This window comes from Myodes glareolus, chromosome 7, assembly GCF_982192425.1.
Source record: "Myodes glareolus chromosome 7, mMyoGla1.1, whole genome shotgun sequence".
Taxonomy (NCBI): domain Eukaryota; kingdom Metazoa; phylum Chordata; class Mammalia; order Rodentia; family Cricetidae; genus Myodes; species Myodes glareolus.
In genome coordinates, this window is record NC_142032.1 from 25,474,310 (window position 1) to 25,486,554 (window position 12,245).

Consider the following 12,245-nt stretch of genomic DNA (forward strand, 5'->3'; position numbering starts at 1 on the left):
AACTTGCGGTCCTCCTACCTTAGCCTCCTGGATTCCAGGTACATATATCATGCCCAGTTTGTTAATGGACATAACTCTAAGATACTTAATTCAATTTGTGGAAAACCACAAATGACCAATTGTATGATATATACACACACACACACACATAATTACATACAACATGCAAGAACATGGGAATTTTTTTCTTTAGATAGGTTCTTAAACTACTAGTATTATTTGCAGGATGAGGTTGTCCATCTTTCTACACTAGTTAGATTTTTTTTTCCTTTATGTATACGTGGGTAACTGAATTTAGTTCAGCAGGGCAGCAAATACCTATATCAACAAGAAAGGCTGAGGTAGGGCTACCGCACATACAAGGCTAATCTGGGCTACATAGTAAGATATTAGACTCACAAAACCAAAACAATAAAAACATTAACCAGCCAACAAACAAACAACCAAACAGATGAGTATTTTAAAAACAATGTCATCACTAATATCAGACATTGTGATTAGTTTCGGTTACTTTACTTTAGAAGCTTAAGTCTGAAACGTTACCAGTGCTGTTTCATGGGTCTGAGGGTGTTTGAAATTCACCATGTCCAGAGAAAGATGTTTTTTGATTCTTGTAACATCAGCTTCCCGTGCAGCCTGCAGCAATGAGTGGCCTTTGAATTCATCTAAAAGAGGAAGCATTTGCATCCACATGAAATTATCATAGTAACGAGGCTTACCTAGCACAATAATAATATTTTTTTGGAATTATTTTAAAAACAATCTCCAAAATAGCCACATTAAGGGTCCATAGATAAGACTAATAGCGATTAGTTATTATTATTATTAACAATGGCAGACTAGTTCCCTTTAGTCATGGCTCAATTCATTCCCAAGTCTATACATAAATTATGCCAAGGAAAATTCATGGTCTGCTGCTATTCTATAACTGGATTAGAGATTATCTACACTATTACAATCTGTTCCCACCCCAGAGTGTTCTGAGAATTTACAAAGGGTGACCATGACCCCTACACTAGCATTCCAGCAGTAGGAGAGTCTTGCTCATGCCTACCAGGTAACTGTGGAGCAAACACATAGGCTCATCAGTTGCTCCTCAGGATGAACAACATTAAAGAAAGCATTTCCTCAAAGTTTCTTTTACTTACTAGATCTGAAAAATCACTATCATTTACTGTTAGAATAATGTAAGTTCAGTTCACAAAGTTCATACTATATCTAAATCAATTGCTTATTTCTTACTATATTTTCTTTAGCTACACAGGAAACCACAGAATTTGGCCCAGGTAGTAATCCAGGGGCTGTATTTATAAGACAACAAACAACTTTTTGTAAAATGAACTAGCAAGACACAAAGATATGAGTAAAATCCAACTATAATTTACATTTCTTAAATTGAAAAACTAGCCCAAATATATTTTACACAGTATTTAAATTAACTATGCTAAAAAGAAACAGGGCAGCCTTCTATAAAGAAAATATTTTACTATTTATACATCACCAAAAGAAAAGAATTGTGAAAAAAGAAAAAAAGCTGATTCATTTAGGTCATGTATTTTGCTAAGTATCATATGGCTTTTTGGTTTGTGTGTGCGTGTGCATGTTTTCCCAAGACAGGGTCTCACTATGTAGCCCTGGCTGAACTAAAAAGATCCATCTACACCTGCTTCCTAAGTGCTGGGATTAAAGGTGTGTGCCATTGCACCCATGTTGAACATATACTCACATGATAATCTTTCCTTCAATTGTGGAGTGGGAGCCAAGTCTATGGCACTTTTATTGTGACAATTCAGCAGTGTTGGATCTGCCCCGTAACTCAGGAGAAGAGAACACACTTCAACCCTATTCTTAGAAGCTGCCTCATGAAGAGGAGTAAACTGCCACAAGTCCATTGCATTTACACAGGCACCATGCTGGGAAGAAAAGGTGTATAGTTAATGTTCAATTCTTAAGAGAATTTAGACTAACCCTGTGTAACTTAACATTCAAGTTTAGTAAAAGGTCTTCTGCAGGAATCTCCCTTTCCTTTTGCAGGTATAATTTACATGCAGGCAAGCAGAACTCTTAATGCGTATAGCTTAGTGAATTTTGAAAGATACAGATCCATTCCACCACAAGAAACAAAATTCTTATTTTTTTGTTTTTGTTCTTTGAGACGGAGATTTTCTGCGTAACAGCCCTGGCTGTCCTAGAACTCACTCAATAGAGCAAACTGGCTGCGAACTCAGAGATCCGCCTGTCTCTGCCTCCCGAATGCTGTGATGAAAGGTGTGCACCACTACCGCTACAGAATGTTTTCTATGCTTTTTTCATTGGCAATTTTTTGCTCTGGTTTTTTAGCATCATATTTATGTATTCCTGGATTTCATAAAAATAAGCACAATAGACTGTGCGTGTTTAGCTCTTTCACACAGTAACGTTCCTGAGACTTGGGCTGCATCACTAGTTTGAATTGCTGAGGAGCTTTTTATTACACTGTGGTTTACTTATTAGCCTGTTACTGGACAACTGGACGGGAACAAGAAGAGTAAGGCAGCAGCAGGAGGAGCCTGAAATAACAAGATTTCTAAATGTGGTTTGACTCTTTGATCCTATACTTCCATTAGCACAGAGTTAAGGTAGTCTTTTAAATAGCTAACATCACATATTATACTTGGGCAACTTAAAAGCTCTAGTTTTTTTTTTTTCAGGTAAAGATTTTTTAAAAAAAATTTTAATTACATGTATCTGCATGTGTCAGTGTGTGTGGGTACATGATCACTGCAAGGTCTCTGGAGGCCAGAGGAGGTAGTCAGATCTCCTGGAGCTGGAGTTAACAGGCTGCCAGAGGTACATAACGTAGGTACATCCAAACTCTGGTCCTCTGCAAGATCATGTATGCTCTTAATCCTAATCACCTCTATAGACCCAAAACTCTAGAAGGTTTAAAACATGAAGTAGACATCACATCTTCTGTGCTATTTTTGTGAACTTAGGCCTTTCTGTTGACTCTTATTAAATTTGATCATAATGGCTTCAACCGAAGCTTGTTCTCATTTATTCTCACATACTTCATGTCAACAGTCTGCCAATTTTTATATATCCTTTCTAATTTATTTTTTGTTTTATTTTGGTTTTTTTTTGTTTTTTGAGACAGGATTTCTCTCTGTGTAGCTCTGGCTGTCCTGGAACTCACTCTGTAGACCAGACTGGCCTTAAACTCAGAGATCCATCTGCCTCTGCCTCCTGAGTGCTGGGATTAAAGCTGTGCACCACCACCATTAAGCCTTTCTAAATTTTTAAATAGTCAAACCTTTATTGTAAATAAGTCACAAATAAAATATTATTCAGTGAGATTAGTCAGACCCAAAGCCACACAGTCTTGGTGAATGGGTACATCTCGAGCACTCATCCTGAAGCTATGGAGCTTTGCCCTGGACCCGATTACACTTTCAATTATATTTTTACACACTTAACTGCCTCTTCCACACATAAAGTAAACTAAATGCAAGAGTTAAAACCAGAAAAGCAATTAGCTTTATATTCTCTAATTTTGTATCAAACCAACATTAAAACCTGGATCACAATAAGTTACAGACAGATGACCACGTGGTGGCGGCACACACCTTTAATACTAGCACTCAGGAGGCAGAGGCAGGCAGAACTTTGTGAATTCAAGGCCAGCCTGGTCTACAAGAGCTAGTTTCAGGACAGGCTCCAAAGCTATTGAGAAATCCTGTCTTGAAAAACAAACAAACAAACAAACAAAACTAGTTACAGACAGAACCTTAAGGCAGTCTAATAGTTTCTGACATTCCTCTCAAGTGAATAACAGTCAACTCTTGGCAGAGCTGTTTAGTTATGAATCTGACAGAATTTCCCCTCTTCAGATCAGACTACTTGCTTTTTTGTACTTAGAGGCTTTGAAGATGAAAGTTGAGAAAATGCTTTGCTATCCTTTAAAAAACATTTATTTACTTATTTGTGATACTTTGATACAGGGTCTCACTATGTAAACCTGGCTGGCTTAGACGTCACTGTGCAGACCAGGCTGACCCCAAACTCACAGAAGATCCACCTGCTTCTGCCTCTAGAGTGTTGGGATTAAAGGCAAGTGCCAACATTGTTATGCTTTAAAATTTTTTTAAAAAGTATCTTTATTGCCAGGCAGTGGTGGTGCACGACTTTAGTATCAGCATTTGGGAGGTAGAGACAGGCAGATCTCTGTGAGTTCGAGGTCAGCCTGGTTTACAAGAGCTAAGTTCTAGGACAGGCTCCAAGGCTACAGAGAAATCCTGTCTCAAAAAACAAAGAAAGTACATTTATGGTCAGTCGGGTGGTAGTAGTGCACACCTTTATGTCTCAAAAAAAACCAAACCAATCAGCCAACCAAACAACCCCCACCCCCTGGCAAAAAAGAATATTTACTTTCATATTAAATTACTATGCGCACACACATGCATGTGCCACAGTACACACGCAGAGGTCAGAAGACCACTTGAAAAAGTTGATTTTCTACTACCATGTGGAACCCAGGAATTTAACTGAGGTCATTAGGCTTGGCAGTAAAAGGCTTTATCCACTAAGACATCTTGCTAGCCCTCGTTGCTATTTTTGTATTTGCTGGTGCCATATTTCATTATTTAACTCAGGGATGTGACTTGGTACCCCCTGTTCCTAGGTATAATGAGTGTTCTGGTTATGGAATGCAGTCACCGAATTAATGTCTTCTGTTAACCAGATTCTTTAGTAAGGGTTGTCAACTTGGTGTTTGCTCAGGACATCTGTATGTATTTTCAACCTTATTTTGATTCCTCATCTCAATTAACACTTTAGTGTGACCTTTTTAGTGTCACTTTTCATTTTACATACCAACCCCAGTTCCCACTCCCGTCCCTCTTCCCATTCCCTCCACTTACCCCCACCCACAACAACTATATATTTAACATTGCATGGTATCTTGTATCTCAAAAATCTGAAGGTAGTCAAATGTTATCTTATCAATAATCTGCATGTTATGATTATAATTATTCCCACTTTCTACCAAGCACCCAGAACAAAGAATAAGTCAGAAACACTATGCGTTTCAAATCATTTTATGTAATTATAGAAAATAATAAGGTATAAAAGAACTAACCTTGACCAGAAGTTCAGTTACTTCATAGTGACCGTAAGAACAGGCATTGTGTAATGGTACCAGATCACTGCAATGAAAGGGAGGGAAAAAGCGCTTTATTACTGAGTTCCCAAGTCTAGGGCAATCTTCAAATTGTAATTCCCGAGTCTCTTTCAAATCCATATTCCTTTTCTCCCCACCACTACTACTCATAACTAGTTTGCGCTTACATAGTTACATACTAAATAAACAGCCTCTAAACCAATTTATTCTCTAAATTCTGGCCAGATTTTTTATAAAGGTAAATCCCTTACAGGCATTCTTGTTTTAATATCATTGTTCTTCCTTTCTTTGAAGAGACGGTTCTAAGTTTTAAATTTTCCCTTATATGAGGTCTCACTAAATATAGCTTAGGCTGGCTTGGAACTCACTATGTAGACCAGGCTGGTCTTGAACTCACAGACATCTACCTGCTTCTGCCTTCCCAGCATTGGGAATAAAGGAGTGCGCCTGGTTCTAAGTTAACATGACACACATAAGGTTCTGAGCTTTTCTCTGGCTTTATAATTCTTTGTGTATCTGCACATGTACTTTTCCTAGGTATAGATTTCCTTCCTTCTGCTGTTCTGGCTCAGATATCCTTTTCAGATTTATTCTGAATAAATAGGTCTTCTTTGAAACATCTTTTGAAATTCTGTAAGACAAATGCTACAGTCCTCAGTAAACTGAAGCCAAATTCCTTTGTAATATAGCGGAAGAACACTTACACTGTATAACCTTAAAATTCTGGCTTCTACCTTTAAGCCTCTCTCCCTCTTCTTGGGGATCAGCTTACTAACTGGTACAAGCACAGCCAGAGCAGTTTCTGGTAATACACAGCTCTTTCCTTGCCTGAATACCAATTTCACTGCCACTCACTAAACATTTCTGCTTGAATTTCTACATTCTCATAAAAGCAAGAGCTCTAAAAGTTAGCACAATGTTTTCTGCCAAACAATTCCCCCTCCTATACTTCAATAAATGTGCTGTGGGTCTAACTCTCAGTTTCAGGATGTTAAAGTTTTCTGTTCCTCCCATTTCACATCCAGATCTTCATTATCTCTAATTTTCCACTGCAATGGCAACCACTGTTAGAAATCCTAGCTGTATAGAAGCTCACTTCACAGTGCCTACTCTTAGATACTGCTGTCCTCACTTCTAATCTCCACCTTTCAAGTATCCAACAAGTATTATCCCATAATGCATCTCTCCTTAAGCTCCTTTGAGAAAACAAGCTCCTCATTTCAGATCATAAAATGCTTACAACTGCAGAAAAAAGTTGTGTTCCTTATGGTAATAAAAACAAAACTTTTCTAAAACTTGCTTGTTTTTTAAACTAGTTTCTCCAATTCTGATATTTGTCCAATGTGAATCATCACCTTCTGCTTTACCCAACTTAGCTTGGGGTGTGTGCATGTTACTGTTGACTGAGCTCAGGCCTTTGTGCATGCCAAAACATGAGTCCTACCACTGAGCTACATCCCCTCCCTCTCACTGGGGGTGGCATGGTACGAATATCTTACTAAATTGCCCCAACTTATGATCTTCCTCCCTCATCCTTCCAAGGAGCTGGGATTATAAACCTGTGTCAAAGTTGGCTTGCTTACTACTTCTTAAATGTACTATCTGTACTTTCTTATAGAATCATATTCTTTATCTAAAATCTGCTTTCTATTTGTTTATTCATTTATTTTTGAGTCTCAGTTCCAAATAGCCTGGAACTGTTATGCAGCTGAAGATGCCCTTGAACTCCTGAGTCTTCTGACTATACTCTTCCAACTTAAAGGATTATAGGCACGTGGCATCTCACCCTGCCTTGAAGATATGGGCAGAGCATACATCTTCTAAAGGATCTCCTAATAACTCCATTCATCAGTCTCTATTTATCACTCAAATTTATGGGGCATCTTTCATGAGCTGAGTGGTAGGTTTAATGCTTTAAAATCCCTATGGTGCTCAGAACAACTTGCATCTTACAAAAGATCACAAACAATTTCCTTAAACAGCAACAGGAAAATGTTTTCATTAAGGAGATCGTGTGTTAAAGGACGCCAACAAGAAGGCCTCACTTTTGTTCAGAGCTTACCCTTTATCTTTAGCATGGACATCAGCTCCATGTTGCAATAACAGTTGTACAATCTTTACTCTGTTGTATCCTGCTGCCAAATGCAATGGTGTTGACTGAAACAGTAACCAAATAAACTAATGAAATTCACATAATGGCTGCATAAAATGTTTGAATACAAAAACCCAAACATAAAACAAGAAAATCTAACTATGATTAATCATTGCTAATAAACAATACATTTATTTTTCTTTCTTTCTTTCTTTTTTTTTCTTTTTCAGGGGGGAGGGAGGTGTTTTGAGACAGGGTTTCTCTATTTAACAGTCCTATCTGTCCTGGGACTTGCTCTGTGGACCAAGCTCAATTTCAGAGATCCACCTGCCTCTGCCTCCTAAGTGCTGGGATTAAAATCATATGCCGCAATCGCCCAGTTCAATTTGGTTAATTTTAGAAAATTAACATATATAGAAAGCATAACATAAAAGTTTAAAGTTCATCATTGCATAGAGATAAATGTTTATTATCAATGAGTTTTATTAAGGATCTCAATTACTATCTAAAATTAAAAAGAAAATACCAGAACTTTATAATAAACATACATTCCTATCACCAGATGATGAAAAAAATTTAAAAAAAAAAATCATCAAAGCAAGTACCTTTCTGCCATCACTTGCATGGCAGTTGACATTCAATGGTGTAAGCAGAGCCATCATTTTTTCCTCATTGCCACTCCTAGAAACACACATTAAAAAAAATGCATTAGTAGCTTATACTATGTATTGTAACCATTAAAAACAAAGTCTTCTCTTACAGCATGCTTATGGCATTAGATAATTTTTTTTTTAAGATGAGGTCTGTCCTATTCTGTAGCACAGATTGTCCTGGAACTCTCTCTGTTGCTCGAGCTATCCTGAACTCATTGTAGGCTCACTGACTCTGTCTCCCATGGATGGAGATTACAAGTGTGGGCCACATTTCGGGGTTGGGGGTAAAGAACCAGAGATTCACAGTAAAATTTGGTTTCTTTTAAAATATCTTATTTTTGTTCTTTTTAAATGTGTATATGTGTGTGTGTGTGTGTATGTATGTATGTATGTATGTATGTATGTATGTATGTATGTGTACACAGTGTACACAATACAATACACATGTTTTGTGCGCTGCCTATAGAGGTCAGAGGCACCAGATACTCCTGGAGCTGAAGTTAAGGGCAGTTTTATGTCCTCTGATGAGGGTACCAGGAACTGAACTTGGGTCCTTTGCAAGAGCATCAAATGCTCCTAACCACTGAGTCATGTCTCTATACCCTCATAGAGATTTATCTGCCTTTGCCTATGGAATGCTGGAATTAAAGGTGTCCACCACCATGTCTAGCAAGAATTTGCTTTTTAAAGATATATTTTTAGTTGGGCAGTGGTAGTGTACGCCTTTGATTCTAGCACTCAGGAGGCAGAAGCAGGTGGATCCCTATGAGTCTGAGGTCAGCCTGGTCTACAGAGTAAGTTCTATCAAAGCTAGGGCTATACAGACAAACTCTGTCTGGAGTCCAAGGAGATGAGGAGTGGGTATAGGAACCACTGGAACTAGAGTTACAGATAGTTGTGAGCTGTCTTGTAGGTGCTGGGAACCGAACCTGAGCTTTCTGCAAGAGTATCAAGTGCTCCTAATCACTGAGTCATCTCTCCACTCCCCCCTCCCCACTGTGAAACTTTTATGGCACATATACTTAAGAGTAGTACATACCTGGCACTTTCCAAGAGTTCATCTTTCTTATAGTCACCTGTGAATTGGGGGGCGAGGGAGAATATCAGAAATAATGGCAGTTACTTAAATGGACATCATACTAGGTAAAGGCAAAAATACATGAAGTAGATATAGCTCAAACCAAGCCTGCTAGCTTAAACTAGAGCTGTACTAATGTCAAAAGATTCCAAGGAAATGAATTCTAGTTCAAACAGCCATACTTTTGAAATAACTAGAATAAAGTATTTTAAAGAATTCCTTAAAAAAATCATTACATTAAAAACATAATAGTATATAAAGAAATATATTAACTGTTTAAAAAACTTGGGATTTAAAAAAATATACTGAATACCTGAAGCAATACATGTTTATCATATCTTCTGTCAATACAATGATAAATTTAAACACAAATTTGAAAGAAAAAAAGACTTTATTGTTTTTAGACAAAAACAACTTCAAATTCAACTGTTGACAGACAGCAAAATAGTAAGCAAACTACACTATGTTCAAACTCTACTTGAGGTCATTACCTGCATGAGGGAGTGTGTCTACCTAGCCCATTAAGTATTTTTATTCTTCCTGAAACAACAAAAGTGCACACAGACTTACCAGTCAGAACAGCTTTGGCGGATGGGTCTGCTAAATCCAATGCTGTCCTCCCATCTGTATTTCGGATGGTTGGCTCAGCTCCGTGCTGTAAAAGCACTGCAAAAATAGCAAGACTACTTTTCAAAATTGTGGTTATGGCAGTCTGAGCTACTATGTCAGCTTCCTTCCTTCCCTCCTTCCATTCTCAAAATTTTAAAAGTCCCAGGACAGAATTCTCAAAATTATTTAAAGACTTTTGGTATACTGATAATATGGCAAATCCTTAAATTTAAGAAAATATACCATATTCAATTATTTAATACACTAAGAGCATGGTAGGTTTTCTCTGCTCAATATAAGATTTTTCTTGGCTGTTTTTTCCCTGGTTACAGGGTGGTAAGAAGTATGCAGGGGAAAACGGAACACTGGTCAAATTTTTCTTGTTGCAAAGGAGTACTGTCTATGACAGAAAGACTCTTCTATCATGAAATGCCCAAAGCTGTACATAGACCAGGCAGAGAGCTGTAGGATTTAAAACCTATTTGAATACAAGCATGCATTCATGTGCACTTGCACACACAGAAGCAAAAAAAAATAAAAGTTTTTTTGAAGAATGGAAAGTTCAAGGCGTATCTGGGCAACTCAGTGAATGGTGCCTGTATTATAACAAGACCCTCAAACCATAACCAGAGTTCTTCACAAAGTCCCTGTTTCCTAACATTTCTCCAATACAAAGATGCCAGAAAGTTGAGCCTTGAGACCTGACTCTGGCTAACTGTTCCAGTTATGGGTTTGTTACTGTGATAATACCATGACCAAAAGAAACTTGGGGGCAAAGGGTTTATTTGACTTACATCCTATCATTAAGAGAAGTTGAGGCAGGAACCTAAGGGCAGGAACCGAAGCAGAGACAATGAGGAACACTGCTTATTGTCTTGTTTAGCTACTTAAGAAAATAAAGAAACACAACTCCGGCTCACCTGCCTAGGAGGGCACTGCCCACAATGGGTTGAACCCGCTTATATCAACTAAGAACTAAGAAAATTACTGGAGGAAATCCTCAATTGGGGTTCGGTCTTGCCAGGTGACTCTACTTGTGTCTAGGTGATAAACTTAACCAGCATACTAATTTACACCATTAGCCATTATCTTCTAATACGCAATGTTCATTTCCACCATGCCTTTATTTGTTCTTTTGTTTGATTTTTAGAGATAGGGTTTCTCTGTGTAGTACCAGCTGTCCCTGAACTCAGAGATCACTTGCCTCTGCCTCCCAAGCACTGAGACTAAAAGCCACCATGTTCAGCTGCCTTTATTTGGTTCTTTATGCATCTTATCCATCAAGAGAACACAATTTTCTAGAGAATGATTTTTTCCCCCTATTTCCCATAGAATTTTAAGATTTTTAAGAAAAGACATGCAATAAAGAATGGTTTGAGGGCTGGAGAGAAAAAAAAAAGATAGATTAAATCATGAACAGATTTAAATCTAAGTTCAGCCTGGTAGAAAGACAACACTAGACACATTAGATTCAGAATAGTTACAATTTCTAGAAAATTCTGAAAAATAAATACTGGCTTACCAATGCAAACATCAATTTTTCCTTTAATTGCAGCTTCATGGAGAGGAGTATAATTCCAATTATCTCGAGCATTTGGGTCTGCACCATGTTGCAAAAGGAGATTGACTACTTCAGCATGACCAAAAGAGCATGCATTATGAAGAGGAATAAGACCCCCGTCATCTCGTGCTTGCACGTTTGCACCATTCTGAAGCAGATATTCAACTACATCCTTCCGTCCAAAACCTAGAAAGAATACAAATTGCCCACATTTAAGTTTACCAAGGAAAATGACAAGCTATGCTAAAATGTTTTAGGATAAAAAATACCATGATCAAGTATTTAAGAACTGTTGAAAAGATGACCTGAAATACATACAACTAACCTTAATATTTAAACCCAAGGTTTCTCCCTCTGCTAAGTAGCCTATAACACCCTAGTTGCTATTGCTACTAATTTCAGAGATGATTCCAAAGGGGGCCAAAAGCTCAAACCCCAAATGGCTCCAACTATATAATGACATTTCCAATTGTAAATATCAAGTTCTGCATATTTAGTGTGCACACATTTTCATACACTCCATGTATGTAACTTAAGTATATAAATGAGTACCTAATAAAGAAGTAGCAGACTCATAGAATCTTTCTGCTCCAGTGGGGGTAGATAAATGGAAGGAATATAGAGATAGGAGATAGCTAAGTCAAAAATTAATTAAAATAGAAATAATTCTATTTTACTGAAATGTGAAAATTTAACTAGTTCCATCCTGATCTAGATAGTTGGTGATTTCTCAATCTTTTTACTACTGCACATGACACTATCAGTAACTAAAAAGAGAAAGAAAGGAAAACATAGACTCCAGTGGCTAATATGGTAAACAGAATCTTAACCAAGGTTTGCGAGTGTGCTGGTTAGTTTTTTGCCAACTTGACATAAGCTAGAATCATCTGGAAGGAGGAAACTTCAATTGAGAAATTGCCTTTGTAAGATCTGGCTGTAGGCACCTGTAGGGCATTTTCTTAGTGGTTGATAAGGGAGGGCCCAGTTCATTTATGTAGTGCCACACCCCTGAGCTCCAGTGCTAAAACAAAGCAAGCTGAGTAAGCCAATAAGCGCACTTCTTCATGGTCTCTGCATCAGTCCCTGCCTCCAGG

At 37.7% G+C, this 12,245-nt stretch overlaps 1 protein-coding gene across 2 annotated transcripts in view; it reads right to left on the bottom strand.

The window, feature by feature from the left end:
• Window positions 1-12,245, bottom strand: part of Tnks2 (tankyrase 2) — a 58,955-nt gene that overhangs the window by 36,528 nt on the left and 10,182 nt on the right. For both annotated transcript variants that reach the window (XM_085693815.2, XM_048438916.3), the window contains exons 2-9: window positions 11,113-11,337; window positions 9,552-9,647; window positions 8,943-8,979; window positions 7,856-7,931; window positions 7,221-7,315; window positions 5,117-5,183; window positions 1,727-1,913; window positions 544-665 (exon numbers count right to left, since the gene is read on the bottom strand). In XM_085693815.2, coding sequence (XP_085549941.1) covers window positions 544-665; window positions 1,727-1,913; window positions 5,117-5,183; window positions 7,221-7,315; window positions 7,856-7,931; window positions 8,943-8,979; window positions 9,552-9,647; window positions 11,113-11,337 — 905 coding nt within the window. The remainder of the gene's footprint in view (window positions 1-543; window positions 666-1,726; window positions 1,914-5,116; window positions 5,184-7,220; window positions 7,316-7,855; window positions 7,932-8,942; window positions 8,980-9,551; window positions 9,648-11,112; window positions 11,338-12,245) is intronic.